This window comes from Cnephaeus nilssonii (assembly GCF_951640355.1).
Source record: "Cnephaeus nilssonii genome assembly, chromosome: 8".
NCBI classification, from domain to species: domain Eukaryota; kingdom Metazoa; phylum Chordata; class Mammalia; order Chiroptera; family Vespertilionidae; genus Cnephaeus; species Cnephaeus nilssonii.
The window spans coordinates 9,632,595-9,649,839 of record NC_137079.1 but is presented as its reverse complement, the minus strand read 5'-3'; the positions used below and the strand labels follow the sequence as shown (position 1 = coordinate 9,649,839).

The 17,245-nt window shown below is 45.0% G+C and overlaps 1 protein-coding gene across 1 annotated transcript in view; it reads right to left on the bottom strand.

Moving 5' to 3' along the window:
* The window catches only part of LOC307104099 (cytochrome P450 4V2-like), a gene marked incomplete at its 3' end in the record, with an annotated part of 68,372 nt that overhangs the window by 13,835 nt on the left and 37,292 nt on the right, over positions 1–17,245 (bottom strand). The window contains exons 1-2 of the mRNA XM_079778736.1: positions 10,335–10,563; positions 1,003–1,115 (exon numbers count right to left, since the gene is read on the bottom strand). Coding sequence (XP_079634862.1) covers positions 1,003–1,115; positions 10,335–10,548 — 327 coding nt within the window. The 5' untranslated portion in view covers positions 10,549–10,563. Of the gene's footprint in view, positions 1–1,002; positions 1,116–10,334 lie in introns of the transcript that reaches the window.

The window sequence follows — 17,245 nt, the reverse complement described above, 5'->3', positions numbered from 1 at the left end:
GTTGCCATAGTCTGAAGCAGGTATGCAGCTCAGGATTAAGGCTTACACTAGGTACACATTTGAATGTCTCCAGGGTATAAGTAGCACTGGGAATCATGGGTATAGTTAGGTTGCCTGGAGCCAAAGTAAAGCAGAAGAGATGAGCATATGCACAAAATGCTTCTCCGGCTTCTTGCTGCAGTTTCCTGCTTTGGACAGATCTCTATCCACATATACTAAGCCCACTATACTAGGCCAGCAATGGCTGAAACCCCACATGTGGCCCTCTCACTGTCTCCTCTGGGCCAGTAGATTCTTCAGTGTGGTACCAGAGACACTCTAAGAGTTTTACACAATGAGTAAGAACGATGTATCCAAGCCCAACAACCCTAGGAAATTCTGCTGTTAATTTTGCTCCATGAAGAGAAGGTCTGTTTATCCCATTTTTACTTCCTGTACCAAATCATTTATCATTAAATCGTAAGATCATACTCCCAATGTCATGATAATAAGTAAAAGAAAGATAAACATTTTTAGGAGTAATTTCAATAGCGTGAATTAACAACATCTTCCCCATCAATATCAGATTAATGTTCTCTTTAAAAACTTAACTTGAAATAATAAAAATATAATGGATACTCTGAGCATCTTAAATGAAACACTTATATTTTATTAGTCTTATATTTTTTGTAATCTTAAAACAGTGCCTGGCAGATGATATGAGCTCACCTTGTAGAATAATCTATTTATGCTTCTGTTCAACTGAAGACTTCCCAAAAAAGGAGGACAAATATATTACTTGATACCAAATGTGTATAGACATGTAGAAGCTGCTACTCTTCCCAGAACTGACTGTATCTGGAAAGCATTAAATGGCACCTTCACAGTTTTAGATATTTAATGGAAACTTCATTGCATTGAATTGAATTAAATATAAGGACACATATTTGTTGTTTATTCTGATGAAATTCTCACACCATAAATTATACAGTGAAACATTGATCACAGTCACCATCAACTCACCTCTATAGTTTCGGCCTTATACATGGCTATTACCGGTACTGTACCAAGCCAGAGTTTTAGCATTGGCACATGTCTGTTTTGTCCAGTGTAATGAATCAGCTGCTGGAAAAACTCTAGGAGAGAATATTTAATTTTAAATAAGTTCCTTACTGTGTCTTTTTGGGGTTTTTTTTACTCTTTTTACTTTGGGCAACTTACTCAGTATCTCCCAGATCTTTCACATATTGAAGCTAAAGCTCAGAGTTGTCCTTACTAAATTATTAATGCATGAATTATGAGGCTAATTTAAATATGAATGATGTATGTGCAACAACCTGGTTAACTGAGAAATGCCAAGCACTGTGGATATTTCTGGTGAGCCTTATGACATGCCTTCCCCAAGAACACTGAGGTTGTTCAGTTTCTCCTGACCTGCTTCAGGCTACGCTTCTATAGAAAGGGAAACCTGTCCCAACTCTCCAGCCCTGGTAGATAGATGCTTCCCTTTCACCCTCTCTAAAACAGTATTGAAGTTCCTCAACAAATTGAGATGAGAGCTACTATATGATCCAGCAATTCTTCTTCTGGATATTTATCTGAAGAACATGAAAACACTAATTCAAAAAGATATATGCACCCCAATGTTAATTGCAGCATTACTTACAATAGCCAGCATATGGAAGCAACCTTAGGTATCCATCAATGGATGAATGGATAAAGAAGATGTGATAATAATGGCCCAGCTGGCATGGCTCGGTGGTTGAGCATTGACTCGTTCAGGCCATATGCCCGGGTTGCAGGCTCAACCCCAGTGTGGGGCATGCATAAGGCAGCCAGTCGATGATTCTCTCTCATCACTGATGTTAATCTATCTCCCCCACCATTCTTTCTACTGTGAAATCAATAATATATATATATATATATATATATATATATATATATATATATATATGATTAAATATTGTCATTTGTGATAACATGAATGGATCTTAAGGGTATTATACTAAGTGAAATAAGTCAGACAGACAAGGACAAAAACAGACTGATTAAACTCATATATAAAATATAAAACAAAAAAGTAACAAATGAACAAATATAACAAAACAAAAACAAATTCAAGGATACAGAATAGTGGTTACAGAGAAGAAGGAGAGTGGAGAGAGGGCAAAGTAGGTAAATGGGGTTAAACAAGTGGTAATATATGGAAACTAGACGTTTGGTTGTGAGCACCCAAAAGAGTATACAGACATTAAATTAAACTATTGTATACCTGAAATCTTGATAATGTTATTAACCAATGTTACCTCAAGAAAAAAATAATTAAAAATACTCTTCTGTTTTACTAATCCTTCAACTTCTCAAATGTCTCAGTGACTCTATAGAACCTCTTGCCTTTGTAGGAAACTCTTATGCTTACTGCTTTTTGTCTAATAACACATACTTATTCTTCAAGTGTCATCTTAAATGTGATTTTCCTCTGACGTCTTTTCTGATATTTTAAATAAGATTTCTGGTAATATAACTTCCCAGGTTGGCTCCCATTTCTAGTACAGGTACCAGATCTCAGTTTTTCTAAATACTGTCCTACAATAAAATAAACCAATTCTCCTTGGAGAAGTCATTGATTTTAGGGCTGAGGCAGAGAAAAATACCAGAAGTGTGGAATATATTATGGTGCCAGAAAATAAGGAAGTACTCAAAAAATTATGGGGCCATGTTGAAACACCATGCAGCCAACCTGAAAAGCTCCTAATACTCCAAACTGGAACAACTTGTGCAACAGAATAAGTAATGACAGAATTAGTTTGTATCACTTCTCTAGTCAATATCTTATATTTGTCAGTGTACAGGACTTTCACCTTTTTGGTTAAATTTATTCCTAGGTGTTTCATTCCTTTTGATGCAATTGTAAATTGTACTGTTTCCTTAATTTCTCTTCCTGATAGTCCATTGTTAGCATAAAGAAATCCAAGTGAATTTTGTATATTGAATCTAGATCCTGCAACTTTACTAAATTTAGTTATTAATTCTAACTTTTGGGGGGCGGGGTGGTGTAAATAGGGTTTCCTATATGAACAATCATGCCATCTGCATTCTTTTTCTTGCCTAAATGTTCTGACTGGGACCTATAATACTATGTTGAATAAAATGGTGAGAGTGAGCATCCTTGTCTTCCTGATCTTAGAGGGAAAGCTTTCAACATCACATACGGTGTTCTTGCCAAAAATGCATAACCCCAATGAAACTCTGAAAAAGCAACAGGCAAATCCAAACTGAGAGTGATTCTACACAATACCTGTCTTAGAAAATGTGTCAAGGTCTTGATGTGTATGGAAAGACTGATAAATGATCACAGATTAGAAACGATTAATATTGAAGAACATAACACAAGGAAGCACAACTACTATATACCAGGTGAGATTTTGAATTGAGTCATTGAACAGAAAAAGAACACTAGGATATGTTGTAAAATGCAAATAAGGGCTGGAGTATTGTTAAGAACATTAGACAAATAATAATTTTCTAGTTTTGATAATGATACTAATTCTGTAAAATAATACCATCAGAGGAGGCTTGCTGGGTGTATGGCATATGCAAACATTATATTATTTTTATAACTTTCCTATAGTTCTAATATTATTTGAATAAATAAAAGTTTATAACAAAGGGAAGTTTTATTATTCTGAAGTTGAAGAATAAAAAGTAAGCTGGAGGAAGATTAAAAAATATTTTGTTAGTAGAAGAGAAACATAATATCTATATATATACAAGACTAATATGCAAAGTGTCTCCTCGGGAGTTCGACCAACTGGGAGGTCCATTGCTTGCTATGACATGTTCTGATCACTAGGGGGCAGTGCAGAATGAAGGAAGGCCCCAGCCCATGGCTGGCAGCTGCTAGGGACCCTACTCATGCACGAATTTTGTACACTGGGCCTCTAGTCTATACTAATAAAAGCCTTGGTAGCCCGCATGTGCAACATAATCACAAGATGCCTGCCAAAAGATGGCCACCAAAATATGGCTGCCACAAGATGGCCACCACAAAGATGGCCGACACAAGATGTCCGTCACTAGATGGCCACATGCACAGCTGAGGCAGGACCTGGCGGCCAGTCTGTGAGGTGAGGCCTAGGGGTCCTGCAGCTCCATGCAGCACGGAGGAAGCCAATTCCAGTGGAGGAGGTGGGTCATGGCAGAGGAGAGCAGTTGTGGGCAATCAGGCCAACAGGGGAGGGCAATTGGGGGCAATCAGGCCGGCAGGGTAGGGCAGTTGTGGGCCATCAGACCGGCAGGGTTGGGCAGTTGTGGACTATTGGGCTGGCAGGGAAGGGCAGTTGTGGATGATTGGGCTGGCACGGGAGAGCAGTTGGGGGTGATCAGGCCAGCAGGGGAGCAGTTAGGAGTCAATCAAGCCAGCAGGGGAGCGGTTAGGGGACAATCAGGCTGGCAGGCAGAAGCAGTTAGGGGCAATCAGGCAGGCAGGTAGGCGAATGGTTAGGAGCCAGCGGTCAGTCTCAGATTGTGAAAGGGATGTCCGACTGTCGGTTTAGGCTAGATTTTGCAGGCAGTCGGACATCCCCTGAGGGGTCCCAGATTGGAGAGGGTGCAGGCTGGGTTGAGGGACACCCCTGCCCCCGTGCATGAATTTCATGCACTGTGCCACTAGTATATAAATAATAGGCTATGCCTACATTTCCTTGGATATAGGAAATATTTTGTTTGGGAATGTAACAAAAATGTGGAAGAAATGTCATCTACACTAATAAAAGAGAAACATGCAAATTGACCATTACTCCGCTACGCCCACCAGCCAATCAGAGTGAGTATGCAAATTAACCCAACTAAGATGGTGGCCGCCATGGAGCTGAAGTGAGCAGGAGGCTTGGGTTGCCCCCAGCAATGGAGGGAGCCAAGCTTCCCACCCAGCCTGAACGGCCCTGGCCTCCGCTCAAGGCTACAAAGTTTCAATTATAGAAGATAAATAAATCCCAGATACCTGCTTCCAGCCTATGCTTGGGTTGCTGAAGGGCGTGGCCAGCTTGCAAACCACCACAGGCCCCTCGCTCAGGCTTCCCCATGCCCCAAGGGAACCCCCACCCAGATCAAGGACACTCTTCAGGTCAAAATAGGTGGCCCCCACCCGTGCACCAGGCCTCGATCCTATCTAATAAAAGCATAATATGCAAATTGTCTGTCACTCCAACACACAAGATGGCTGCCCCCATGTGGACAAAAGATGGCTGCCACAAGCTGGCCAGCAGGGGAGGGCAGTTGGGAAGGACCAGGACTGCAAGGGAGGGCAGTTGGGGGCAATCAAGCCTGCAGGGGAGGGCAGTTAGGGGTGACCAGGCTGGCAGAGAAGGGAAGTTGGGTGTGACCAGGCCTTCAGGGGACGGAAGTTGGGGGCGACTGGGCCTACAGGGAAGGGCAGTTGGGGGGGACCAGGCCTGCAAGAGAGGGCAGTTGGGGGCAATCAAGACTGCAGGGGAGGGCAGTTAGGGGTGACCAGGCTGGCAGAGAAGGGAAGTTGGGTGTGACCAGGCCTTCAGGGGACGGAAGTTGGGGGCGACTGGGCCTACAGGGAAGGGCAGTTGGGGGGACCCAGGCCTGCAGGGGAGGTCAGTTGGTGGGGGGAACAGACCAGAAGGGGAGAGCAGTTAGGGGCGATAAGGCAGGCAGGGGAGGGCAGTTAGGGGTGACCAGGTCGGCAGGGGAGCAGTTAGGCATCAATCAGGCTGGCAGGTGAGTGTTTAGGGGTGATCAGGCTGGCAGGCAGAAGCAGTTAGGGGCAATTAGGAAAGCAGGCAGGCAAGCGGTTGGGAGCCAGCAGTCCTGGATTGTGAGAGGGATGTCGAACAGCCTGTTTAAACGGGCAATCGGACATCCCTTGAGGGGTTCCAGATTGGAGAGGGTGCAGGCTGGGCTGAGGGACACCCCTCCACCCCCGTGCACAAATTTCTGGCACTGGGCCTCTAGTAGTTAATATCAGAAAGAATCATTAAGCTAAAAAGAATTACTGAGAAGCACTGAAGAAAAGGTAGAGATTAGATAGGGATATTTGGTAATCAATCAAATCAGTTTCCTATGACATGTCTAAATGTAAGAATGAATATGACGGAAGTACCTTACTTCTTGAAAACACAACATCTCACTCATCAACATGCTCAACAACAGACAAATCCAAACTGAGAGAGATTTTACAAAATAACTGTCTCAGAAAATGTGTCAATGTCTTGATGTGTATGGAAAGACTGATAAATGATTACAGATTAGAAAAGATTAATATTGAAGAACATAACACAAGGCAGTACAACTACTATATGCCAGGTGAGATTTTGAATTGAGTCATGGATTCCACAGGCAAGGAACATGCACCGCCAAAGGACCAGATCCCTATCTCAAGGAATTTATAATCATAGGAGATGGTCACTGTGGTACTAATCACAATATCAGGTCAAATGAAATGGGTGCTAAATTAGAAGGTTAAGTTTGAGGAGTTATCGATTTTCATTGAAAGGACTGGAGAAATTCCAAGAAAGAGATGGCATTTGAGCATAAAAGAATGATTTGGCTTTTTATAGGAAGAAAAAGGAAGTTAGGGCAACCAAGCAGCAGAAATAGCAGAGCATAGGGAGGGAGGTATGAAAATTGCCTATAGGTTTAGCCAGAGCACAGGATGGGGATGATAACATTGATAGATAAGCTTGGAGTGTTGGAAGGCTAAAGAAGTTGGATTTTCTTTTATAGTCTCTAGGCAATATCTGAAAGTTCCTGAGGAGTACTAGAACCACAAAGTTATATTTTAGGATGATAACACTGAGGTGTGTGGGATCTGTGGACAACTTGGTATTCCTAGGCCACAAAAAGCTTCTGGGGTGGGAAAAAGACTGGGGTTCCATGCAGCCAGTGTTAGGGGCCCTGGTCCTGATTTATGGCTGGTCCTTATATTGGGTGTGGGGAAATGGTGACCAGTAATCCCAACAACACTGAAGTAGTGAGGAAATTTGGGAGTTAACCCTTTCTGTATTGAAATCCCTGAGGCCTCATCTGGGGAATGCAGCCCAGCATTCAGAAAGCTCAAACAATTACCAAACTCTGGGTCAGCTCAGGAAACATTAAATTGGCGAGTGCGGCTCGGGAGTGGGAGTTGAGTGGCAGGATACAGTGACTAAAGGATTGGGGTACAGGGTCCAGCCCTCAGAGAAAAGACGTGGCAAAGGTTAGACTGAGCCCAAGTCAAACAACATGAGGTCACGGGAGGACTGGCTTTCTAATTAGGTTGGGAAATGAGGCCTCTCCTGAGATTGCTGGCTAAATCCAGGGAGGGAGGGATAAGGAGAGCAGACTGGCTGGGAGGCATGTGGTATCCAGGCTTTTCTAGGCAAAGGGAATGCCCCTTGACAGCAGCAGGACTAATGCCCACAGCACTGTGAGGCCACTAATACAGATGGCACCTGAGGTTTTGACGGGTTGTTTTAAATGGGAGTTTGGGCCCCATGGACAGATTGGCATGGAATAAAAAAGCAATTATTAGACTTTCCAGCTCTTTTTCATGCCAATACATGTTCACATACTCAACTACCCCTGCTCCTTCTCCCCTCCCTCAGCTGCCCCACCCCTGGGCTTCAGGGCAAGCTGCTCAAAGTGCAGCGGGAGAGAGGCTAAAGTGCAGGATGTGCATTGCACGTGACACTGAAGAAACAGTAATAATTGTTTAAAGCGTTTGCACATTTGGGCACCTCAAAACCCAATAATGAATCTTCTAAAATGACTAACATTCATTCAGTCATATTTATTTGCTGTGGAAGGTAATTAAACATCAGAGCAGAGCTAAGGGTTTCCGATGCCTTATGTCTTTTATGCCTCACCACAGTCAGACGAGAAACACTATTACAGAAGTTAGTGAACAACTGAGGAAGTTGTGCTCAGCTGAGTAGTTGCACAATATCACAGCGCTGGTAAATGCAGGCCTGGCTTTGTACCCCAGGCACCCACACACACAATGTGCCATCTTCCCCATTACATCACGCCGACTCAAAATGCCTTCCAGTTAAACCAGTGGCTAAACTGCTGTGAAAGGAGCTAGGTCACATCAACAGTGTCAAAACATATGTAGCATGGCCAGAACCACTGCCTTGGTCTGGTCTGACAGAGGAGACAGGGAAATCAAAATCCGTGGTTTGAAGGCCTCCGGTGGGCCCCATAGCAGGGAGCAGCTGGGGAAGACAGGTGTTGACAAAAAGGACTGGAAAAGCAAAAGATAGAGTTCAACAGCCCAGTTGGGAGTCAGTTGCAATTCTCCAGGTGAGACTTCTGAGGCCAGAATGCAGAGGGTAGCCACACAATGAAAGGCACAGCCTCTTGTATAAGACACAAGGGTATTGAGGATGGGGAATACACCTTTACATTTGCTCTACCCAATTTTGCTGAGCTCAATGCTGGGCACAAAGGAGGGCCTCAAATAAGTGCATGATTGACAATGAAAATATTGACTCAAACCAAGTTCTGGACAAGGGTCTAGAAAATGCATGTATTAAATTTAATCCTCAAAGTGACTACAATATAGTGACGTTTACAGGTAAAGGGTAACACACGCTAACTTAAAGAGTTTTAAACAACTTGAAAAGTCAAGCAATTTGGTTAGAAGCAGAAAGGGACCAACGGTTGGTCTCCTGCCCAGATCCTGTAGTTGTTGAAGCATTAAAAAGTCCCCGTGAGAAAGATAATGTGTTATCACTCTCTCCTCTCCGGAAGTAACTATAAGGAGAATTACTGTAAATAATCCAGTAACTCACAGTTTGTTTTGAAATGGATCTTATTCACCGGAGATTTCAATTCTTCTAAAAATTCCCCCAAAAAACTATGATGAGATTTCTTAAGTATATTGTTTCCTGTTGGGGAGGAGGGGTCTATATTTCTACACCATTATTTTTTAATATTATAAAGCCTTTGGGTAGAAGGGAAGATTAGCTCTGCCTTTAGTGTTCGCCATGATGATTTTTACAAAGGTAGTTTTCATATATCAAAATTTGCTGCATCACTTGCAACATTAGTCACATTGATGTTTGGTTGGTTAAAAGTTTACTTGGATTTCTTCAGCCAGAAACATTTTCTACACTTTGGCCACACCCTCCCATGAGGCCTCATGTATTCCTGTGAAGTTGAAATGACAGCATTATTTTTATTTGGAGAAAGAAAAGTGGAAAAGAAATAATCCTTTAAGCTTTGGAATTGATGTTCAGTCTATAAAACTTCTTCAATTAAGCTGAGGGCTGATTGGATTCTAGTTCTGGGTTCATTTAAAAATATTTCATTTGGGGCAAATCTTTTTAGTTCTGGGTATCTCAATTTATACAGCCATGAAGATGAAGTGCTAAGATCTAACTCACCCTCCCTCATGGGGGATGCAAACATCAGGGACTTTTAAGAGCTTTCTAACTTAAAGTGATCCCTCTACCCCTGTCATAACATAACGTAAAGCTATCTCTTCAAAAGATGATTTCAATTAAAAAAAAAACAATTCACTCTTTAACAAATAAGATTTCTGGAACTTGCTGTATGACTTTTGGGGCAGGCCTTGATGAAAAGCATCATAATTCATTGTGATGGGCCAAGGAGGAATGAAGGTTGTGGTGAAGTCTTGTGATTTCTGGAGGGAGAGGCTCTGTTCTCAAGTGCATTTTTCATACCTTCTTTGAGAGAGAGAGAGAGAGAGAGAGAGAGAGAGAGAGAGAGAGAGAGAGAGAAAGATTAAGTTATAACTTGTGTCTGCTTTTAGGACTTTAACAGTAAAGAGAGAAGAAAAAACAGGCAGTGTTTTTTGTTGTTTTTCTTATTAAATGTATTTTTATTGATTTCAGAGAGGAAGGGAGAGGGAGAGAGAGAGATAGAAACATCAATGATGAGAGACAATCATTGATCAGCTGCCTCCTGCACGCCCCCACTGAGGATGGAACCTGCAACCCAGGCAAATGTCCTTGACTGGAATCAAACCCCAGACCCTTCAGTCTGCAGGCCAAAGCTCTATCCACTGAGCCAAGCTGGCTAAGGCTACAGGTGGTGGTCTAAGATAGCAGCAGCAAGGGGGTGGGAAAATGAGAAGACAAAAGACAGAAAGACAGGAGTTTAGAAACACTGCACTCATATGTAATGAAAACTGGAGATAACTGGGAACCCATTATCCAGGGGGTGACAGAGGCGCCCCTCACCCAGCAGTCTGCATCTCCAGTCCGGTGCTCCAGGAGGGTAAGCAGGTGGTGCTCAGGAGGTGCTCCCGCGCCTGGGTTCCCTGCAAGGGGCCCAACAGCCCGTGGCGGGGATGGGGCCGGCCTGGGCACCAAGTCCCTTACCTTTCCCTCCAGACTTCTGGAGCAGGGCGTGTCCCACAAAGGGGTAGGCGCCCGAAATGCTGGGGATGGGCCTCATTTGCAGCCAGTTATGCGCATAGCTCGCCATCATCTGCAGGAAGCTCAGGATGAGGGTGGCGCCCGCCAGGGTGAGGGCGCTGAGCGCGCCCCAGAGCAGCAGCTTCTGCCCGACAGGCACCAGCCAGACGGTCACCATCGCGCCAGCGGTCGGCTCCCCGCGAGGACTGAGGCCCAGAACCTTGGAGCAGGGAGCTTAGGTCCAGGGGGTGGTCCAGCCCCTGCAGTTCAAGTGTGGGGCCCTGGGAGGAGTCCCGCAATTCCCGGGGGCGGGCGCGGCGGGCCGGGAGGGTGGGGGAGGGGTGGCGCCAGGCCCAATCGCCTCTCCCTCCTCTGGCAACCTGTAGGCACCAGCCCAGGAGCCAGAAAGCTGGACTTCCCGCGCAGGGACCGCCCTGCCCCCTTGGGGACCGGGTTTGAGGTTCCCAGGCTGGGAGGACAGCGCCCTCGGGTTGTCATTGTGCAGACAGACGCCTACGTAGTGCGCACGGGAACACAGATGCTGCAGGCAGAGTGTGCTGAGAAATGAAGGCACTTGGGTGGCGTGGGGGGGAGAATGGGGTGCAATTGAGGGCAATTTCAGGATGGAGAGGCGCACTGGGGCTGCGGTGGGCTGATCTCCCTTAAGGAGGGAGCGGTATGTTTTAGAATGGAAGTAAAGGGGCACCGGGTTTGAAGTTCGGTTTGGGGGTTAGTTTTTCCCTGGCTGGGCGCCTAGCCTCCTGATGCTTCCTTGCGCAACCAGGAGTGTCTTGTGCTCTCCAGGGACTGGCTGGGAGCGGAGGTGGGTTGCATCCTGGCTGAGCTTCTGGGACATTGGGAACAGCTCCCTACTTTGACCTGGGACTCCAACCTGAGGGAGTAGGTGAAATTCGTCAGGTCACGGGAGAGCGGAATAATGTTGTTGTGATCCCAATGGTTTCCAAATTATCCTTGGGACCAAGAGAACATCAGGGCTGGTAGGAGAATGAAGGGAAGAGGTAGAGATAAGAGATGCTGGCAGAGCGGGGGTTGGATAAAGGAACAGTAATTATGAAGTAACTCTCAAAGACAAACCACTGAGCCTATGGAAGGAAGGAAGGAAGGAAGGAAGGAAGGAAGGAAGGAAGGAAGGAAGGAAAGAAGGAAAGGGGAATGATGGTGAGAAGGGTGCCCCAATCCTGCCCGATGGCTGTGTTCACTGACTACGAATTTTCCTTCTTCAGGTAGCGGGACCCCAATCCTGACTCTGGTCCTCTTTTCTGCAGGCGATCCTTCCTACAAAGGCGCTGGGCTAGGAGTGTCCTCTCCTAGGAGCAGGTCCATAGTGACAGGGAAGGCGCCCAGGGAGATGACATAAGTTGAGAAACGCCCTGGATCCCTACTTTGCTCAATCCCCTCCGTTTTCCTTGCAGCTCCTGTACAGGCGGCAGGGCCTCTTCAGGGCAGAGAAAAGCATGCTTCAGGCTTTTCTCCAACTGATTTTTTTTTTAAAGTCATCTATCTGCACTGACATGGAAAAAGGTTCAGGAACTAGTAAGTGAAAGATGAACCTTAAAGCTGCTGAACAGAGTACATAATGTAATGCCAACTTTGGGGAGGAAAAAAGTTTAGTTCTCTGCAGCTAGGCTAATGTCTGGAAGGAAAAACACTGGTCAACCTTATGGGATGTCCACGGAGAACTTACATTCTTTATGTTATTCACTTTGATATTATTTCATCTGTTTAAGACTTTACAACATATTTTCTTTAATATCGTTAAGTAGACCTCCTCTCTCTAAAAGGTTATCACAGCTATGAAACTATGGGATTTGTCTGTATCTGACTGCTCATCTCTGTGGACAAAACAGGGAATATGTAACTACTCCCCTCAAGAAGAGTAGAAGGGGGCGGGTGGAGTGATTCAGGCAGCAGCCAACAGGAGAAGGAAGTGCTCCAAAGCAGAGAAGGGTGTGATGGGTTCAAGAAAATGTGCGGGGCCCCTGCTTGGAGCACAGGGTGGCTCAGGGTGACCAGGACAAGACGATGTTCCCAAGTAGCATGGAGCCAGCTTGAATTCACATTGACTCCCAGTGTTGTGGAGCAAACGCGAGTAAATGACCACTGGAGTCCAGACCAAATTAAAATTTAGGGAGCCTTTAATAACCGGCCGCCTGACTGCTCTCTCTCCACACAGCAAGTCCAGAGAGCAGCCCTGACCCTTTGTGTCCGACAGTATTTAAACCCATTCACTACAGAGTTTTTGCAGAGCAAACAATTTAAAACAAAGCAGTCTTAAGTAATATCAGCATGTAATTTACAGGGTCCTGGCCCCTGGTGGAGTAAGTAACTGCATCCCAATATCAGGAAAGTTGACAGTGATCTATCTTGTAAGGCTTACTGGCCTCCTGTTCTCAAGAAAACTGACAATAATTTATCCTGTAAGGCTATTTTGTTAGTTGTAGCTGGGATTTATGGCCAAGTCAACTAGGAGGAAGCATGCTCAAAAATTCCCACTCTCTAACATTCCCCACTGGTTTTATGTACATGAGTCAAATCATTGACTCTTTTGGGTCATTGTTGGTGAGGGAGTTATATTGACCTATGAGGACTATAAGCTTGATAGAATTAATTCTCCGCTGAATAAAGTCAGTGGGCCTGTTTATAAGATAAGGGCCCGGAATGAGGACCAGGACTAATCTTTAGATGGTCCGAAAAGTCCTGGACTCTCTATTTTGCCTGGGCTGTCTTTAGCCAGGTGTCTTTTGCCTGGGCTGTCTTTAGCCAGATCCCATCGACCTTGACTGCTGTGGGGGTGGTCCTTTCCAGGTAGGAGTCAGTCCTTGTGTGGCAAATTTCTTTACCCAAACAGAGTCACCAGGGTGGAAGGATAGACCGGATCAGAAGTTGGTATACATGCTTCTGGACTGCTTTCTGGGTAGACTGTAAAGCCTGTAAGAACTTGAATAAAGACTGGTTATGGATTTCAGCTTTTCTAGATTGGGTAGATCAGGGTCTGGAAGAGTCACTAGAATCTGTAGAGGCCCCACTGGTTTTAGGGCAGCCTCCCGGGCTGCTTCATCTACAGCCTCGTTCCCTCTTGCTTCTGGGGAGTCCCCTTGTCTCACATAGATATGGAAAGATTTAATTACATCTGGTAGTGCTAGTTGGTCCATCGTCCTTGTTCTGCTCATATCTGTCTAACTGCCTAATATATTACCTCAAGGATCCTGGCTCTGAATTCTTTTAAGGAAAATGGACATTGAATTTCTTCTGTAGCTGCTTCGTGCTGAGGAGGGGCGGAGTTTTCTCTCAGAGCCAAGAGATCCTTGCTGTCTGTCAGAGGGACAGTGAGGCCTGGGCACAGAAGGAGGTGGGCTTGTGACCTGGCGGAGACAAACTATAATAAATGGTCTGGTGGAAGGGAAAGAAAACCTTTCAGTTTTAATAACTTCTATTGAAAATAGAATTTTTCTCCTCAAAATTACCCCCATGTTTATCAAACGAGCCAAATCAATACTAATTTGTCTATTGTATTTCATTTGGCCTGATTGTTTGCATAAACATAACAAGAATGGTAACTGACTACCTTTGCTGGAATTTCATGATTGAATCTTAATATGCCCCGTAGGGCCAGGAAGCCAAGTCATCCAGCTGCCATCAAGCCTGCCTGTAGTATCTGCTGAGTTAGGTGAATCCTCACCTGTAGTGGCTCTACCCGGGCCCATGCCCTAGGCTTCAAGGCCCATCTCAGCCCTCCTACTCGTCGTGGCTCAGAGTGCGTGGGGGTCCTGCAGGGACACAGAGGGGCCCTTATTGCTCCCCTTCTACTCTGACCAACCACCAGTGATGGTAGGGTATGGGTCTGATGCTCCACCACCAGCTATTTTCAGGGCTACCAAGCAGGATACCAGACTTTCTCCATGGCACTCTTATTGGCTTCAAGTCTTCAGAGTTCAGGCAGGGCTCTTTAAAACATCATCCTCCAGTCAAAGTTTCTGGTTAATAAAGCCACTATTGGAAACCGGTCTTACTGAATTTATGCAAAGAAATGTACTGCCATGATTTATTTATTAAGTATTGCCAAATTTCGGAGGAATTGTATAAGGAGAAAAATATACTGACCTGCTTTAAGATCTTCTGATTTTCCTTGTCAGTCCTTTCTATGGATTCTTCAGAGTAATATAACTGTCTTCAAATGACAAGGAGAAATTCAAAATGTGTCTATATTCAAGTAGACAATTATAGCTGTCCTTGTAGTAGCGTTCCCCCTACTTGACTTGTCCTTAAAATTTTATATGGTCTCTGGGAGGGGTGACATGCCCTCTGAGAAAGGACTAAGGGAGTTTTATTGCTTTATAGGATCTCACATGTCACAGGACCTCACGGGGTCTGTAATTTCTGTAACAAAGGGCTGGTACTCACCACTTCCCTCTGTTCCAAACAGGCCTTCCCCGGTTTCCTAAAGTTGAGGTTTGTGCCATGCCTGACATGGGCATGGTCACACAGGCCTGCAAGACAGTATACAGGCTGCCAACTGTCTTTTAATAGAGACCAAAACCAGATGGGTATTTTCCTTGCCCATTTGGGCACCTGCCCTTTTGGCAACTGCATTCAAATCTGTAAGGTTAATGCAATATTATGAACACAATATTGGCACTGTAGCCACCTTAGGTAGTACAATATTGGCACTGTGGCCACCTTAGGTAGCCAAATCTTCTGCTACCATATATGACACATGGCAGGGCTATACAAATATCTTAGGGAGGTGACTAAGATCTATTCTTGACCTTCCCACATAAAGCAAAATTGTCCTTGTCTTTCTGGAGTTATGTCCATGATGATGCAGACATTATCTAAGTCTATTATACAGTTTTCTGCAGGCCACTGTCAGGGCTGTGCATGGTGGCCAGTTCTTCTTTCTAGCCACAAACACAGACTATCTAATTTCCCTAAAATTTATTCTGGCACGGGAGAAAGTAGTTTTGCTGTAAACAGGCAGCTTAACCCCTACATAACTGGGCTTGGACATCTGCCTAGAAAGCCGTAATTTATAAGTTTAACATGTGGCCTTAGGTCCTTCCAACTCAACAGGGTCTCTGCCATCCCTCAGTCAGACTCCTCCTCTCTTGGAAAATCCCAAAGTCCTGAAGGCTCCCCGGTCCAGGGAGAGTGCCTTTCCTTTGCTCTTTGACTTTAAGCTGCCAGTCCAAAACAGCCAGCGTTGCAGTTAGAAACAGCTTTGCATATTGCAAAGCGCTTCTGTGGCAGTGGCTTGGGTATTCGGCCCCTTGTCTTCCCGCCAGTCCCCTTTGTGGCAGAGCAGCGACCTGGCCTCTCCCAAGGGAGTGCACTGGAAGGAGATCTCAGCCCCTCCTCTTCCAGCAGCAACAGGTACTGAACCCTTTCAGTAAATTTGCAAACAGGGAGCTTTCACTAGCTCTATCTGCTGCTTTTACAGATCCCGGGCCTGATGCTCTATTCCTGGGGCTGTAGGATGCTAGTAGCAGTCACTGGCTTCTGGTTTAATTGCTGCAACCAGCAAGCCAAAGGCCTAAGTCTTGTGTTGCTTGTTGTAAAACACTCATTACTCACTGGGCAGCAGCAGGGTAGCTCTAGTGTCAGGTAAATGTCTGCTGTCCCCTGCTTTTCTCGCTGCTGCTGCTTCTTCCAGGGCCACTGCAGGCAGCTCGGGCATCCAGCCCCCCCTCACCCCCTTCTTTCACCTGGCTCTTGGGGGCTGAGTCTGCCTAGCAACCAGTTTTAAATCACCAGGGCAGCTAGATTAATTATGCTTGTAGAAAACTTGCAACCTTGAATCTAGTGAAGTTCTGATAAGACACCTGGACCATACCCCTACGCCAGCAGAGCGGTCTGCAGCCAGTAAAAATAAACAAAAACCTATCTCTCCCAGCTTCATAATAAACTGCTGACACCCCCCCCCCCCCCCCCCCCGTTTCTGCATTAACCATTTACTCTGTCCTGAAACAAGGCAAATGGTCTGAGATCCTGTATATTTAGGCTTTTACATTTAAGGATACTTTTTCTTTCTGTAACCATTTTCTTCCCTCATAGATTTTTACTCTAAGCCCCTAAACTCTTAGAGGATCTTAAATCCTCATCCTTTACCACTCTTGATTTCTCCGACTACCCCCTCCCCACCCCGTCCCATCCCCCAGTCCAGTTGCTTGTCTCCCTTCCCTATTGAGTCAGAGGAAGACAATTCCTACAGAGGGGAGAAATAGAAATAGTGGGAGTTTCAGAGAAAACTACAGACTACTGCTGTAGCAGTCCTCCCTTTCGAAGGCTGAGGTCTGACCTGTGGGGAAAAATGACTCTTAGTCAGCCTGGAAAGATAGAGGAGGAGGATAAGGGTGTGTAGGGAGATTTTTTGCGAACTGAAAGCCTGGATGGCCTCCTGAAAGAAAAGATCTTTAATCCAGTTATAGATGCTATTAGAATCAAGATGAGAGAGGAAGGGAAAGATCAGGTTATGTCCTCTATGAGGATCCTAATAACTAAAAACAGCAAGTCAAACAAATGTTGGACTATGATGTCATAGGCAGGGACAGGGTCTGTAAATCTCTCTGCCCTGCGGAGCTGTAAGACAGTTGACATCTTCATTCCACTGTCAAATAAGCCTAATATTCAGCCAGTCAATGATTGTCTCTCATCATTGATGTTTCTATCCCTCTCTCCCTCTCCCTTCCTCTTTCTGAAAGCAATAAAAAGATTTTTAAAAATAAGCTTAATATTCTTTTTTTAAATTTAATAAATCTTTATTGTTCAGATTATTACAATTGTTCCTCTTTTTTCCCCCCATAGCTCCCCTCCACCTGGTTCCCACCCCACCCTCAGCCTTTACCCCCCCTGCCTCC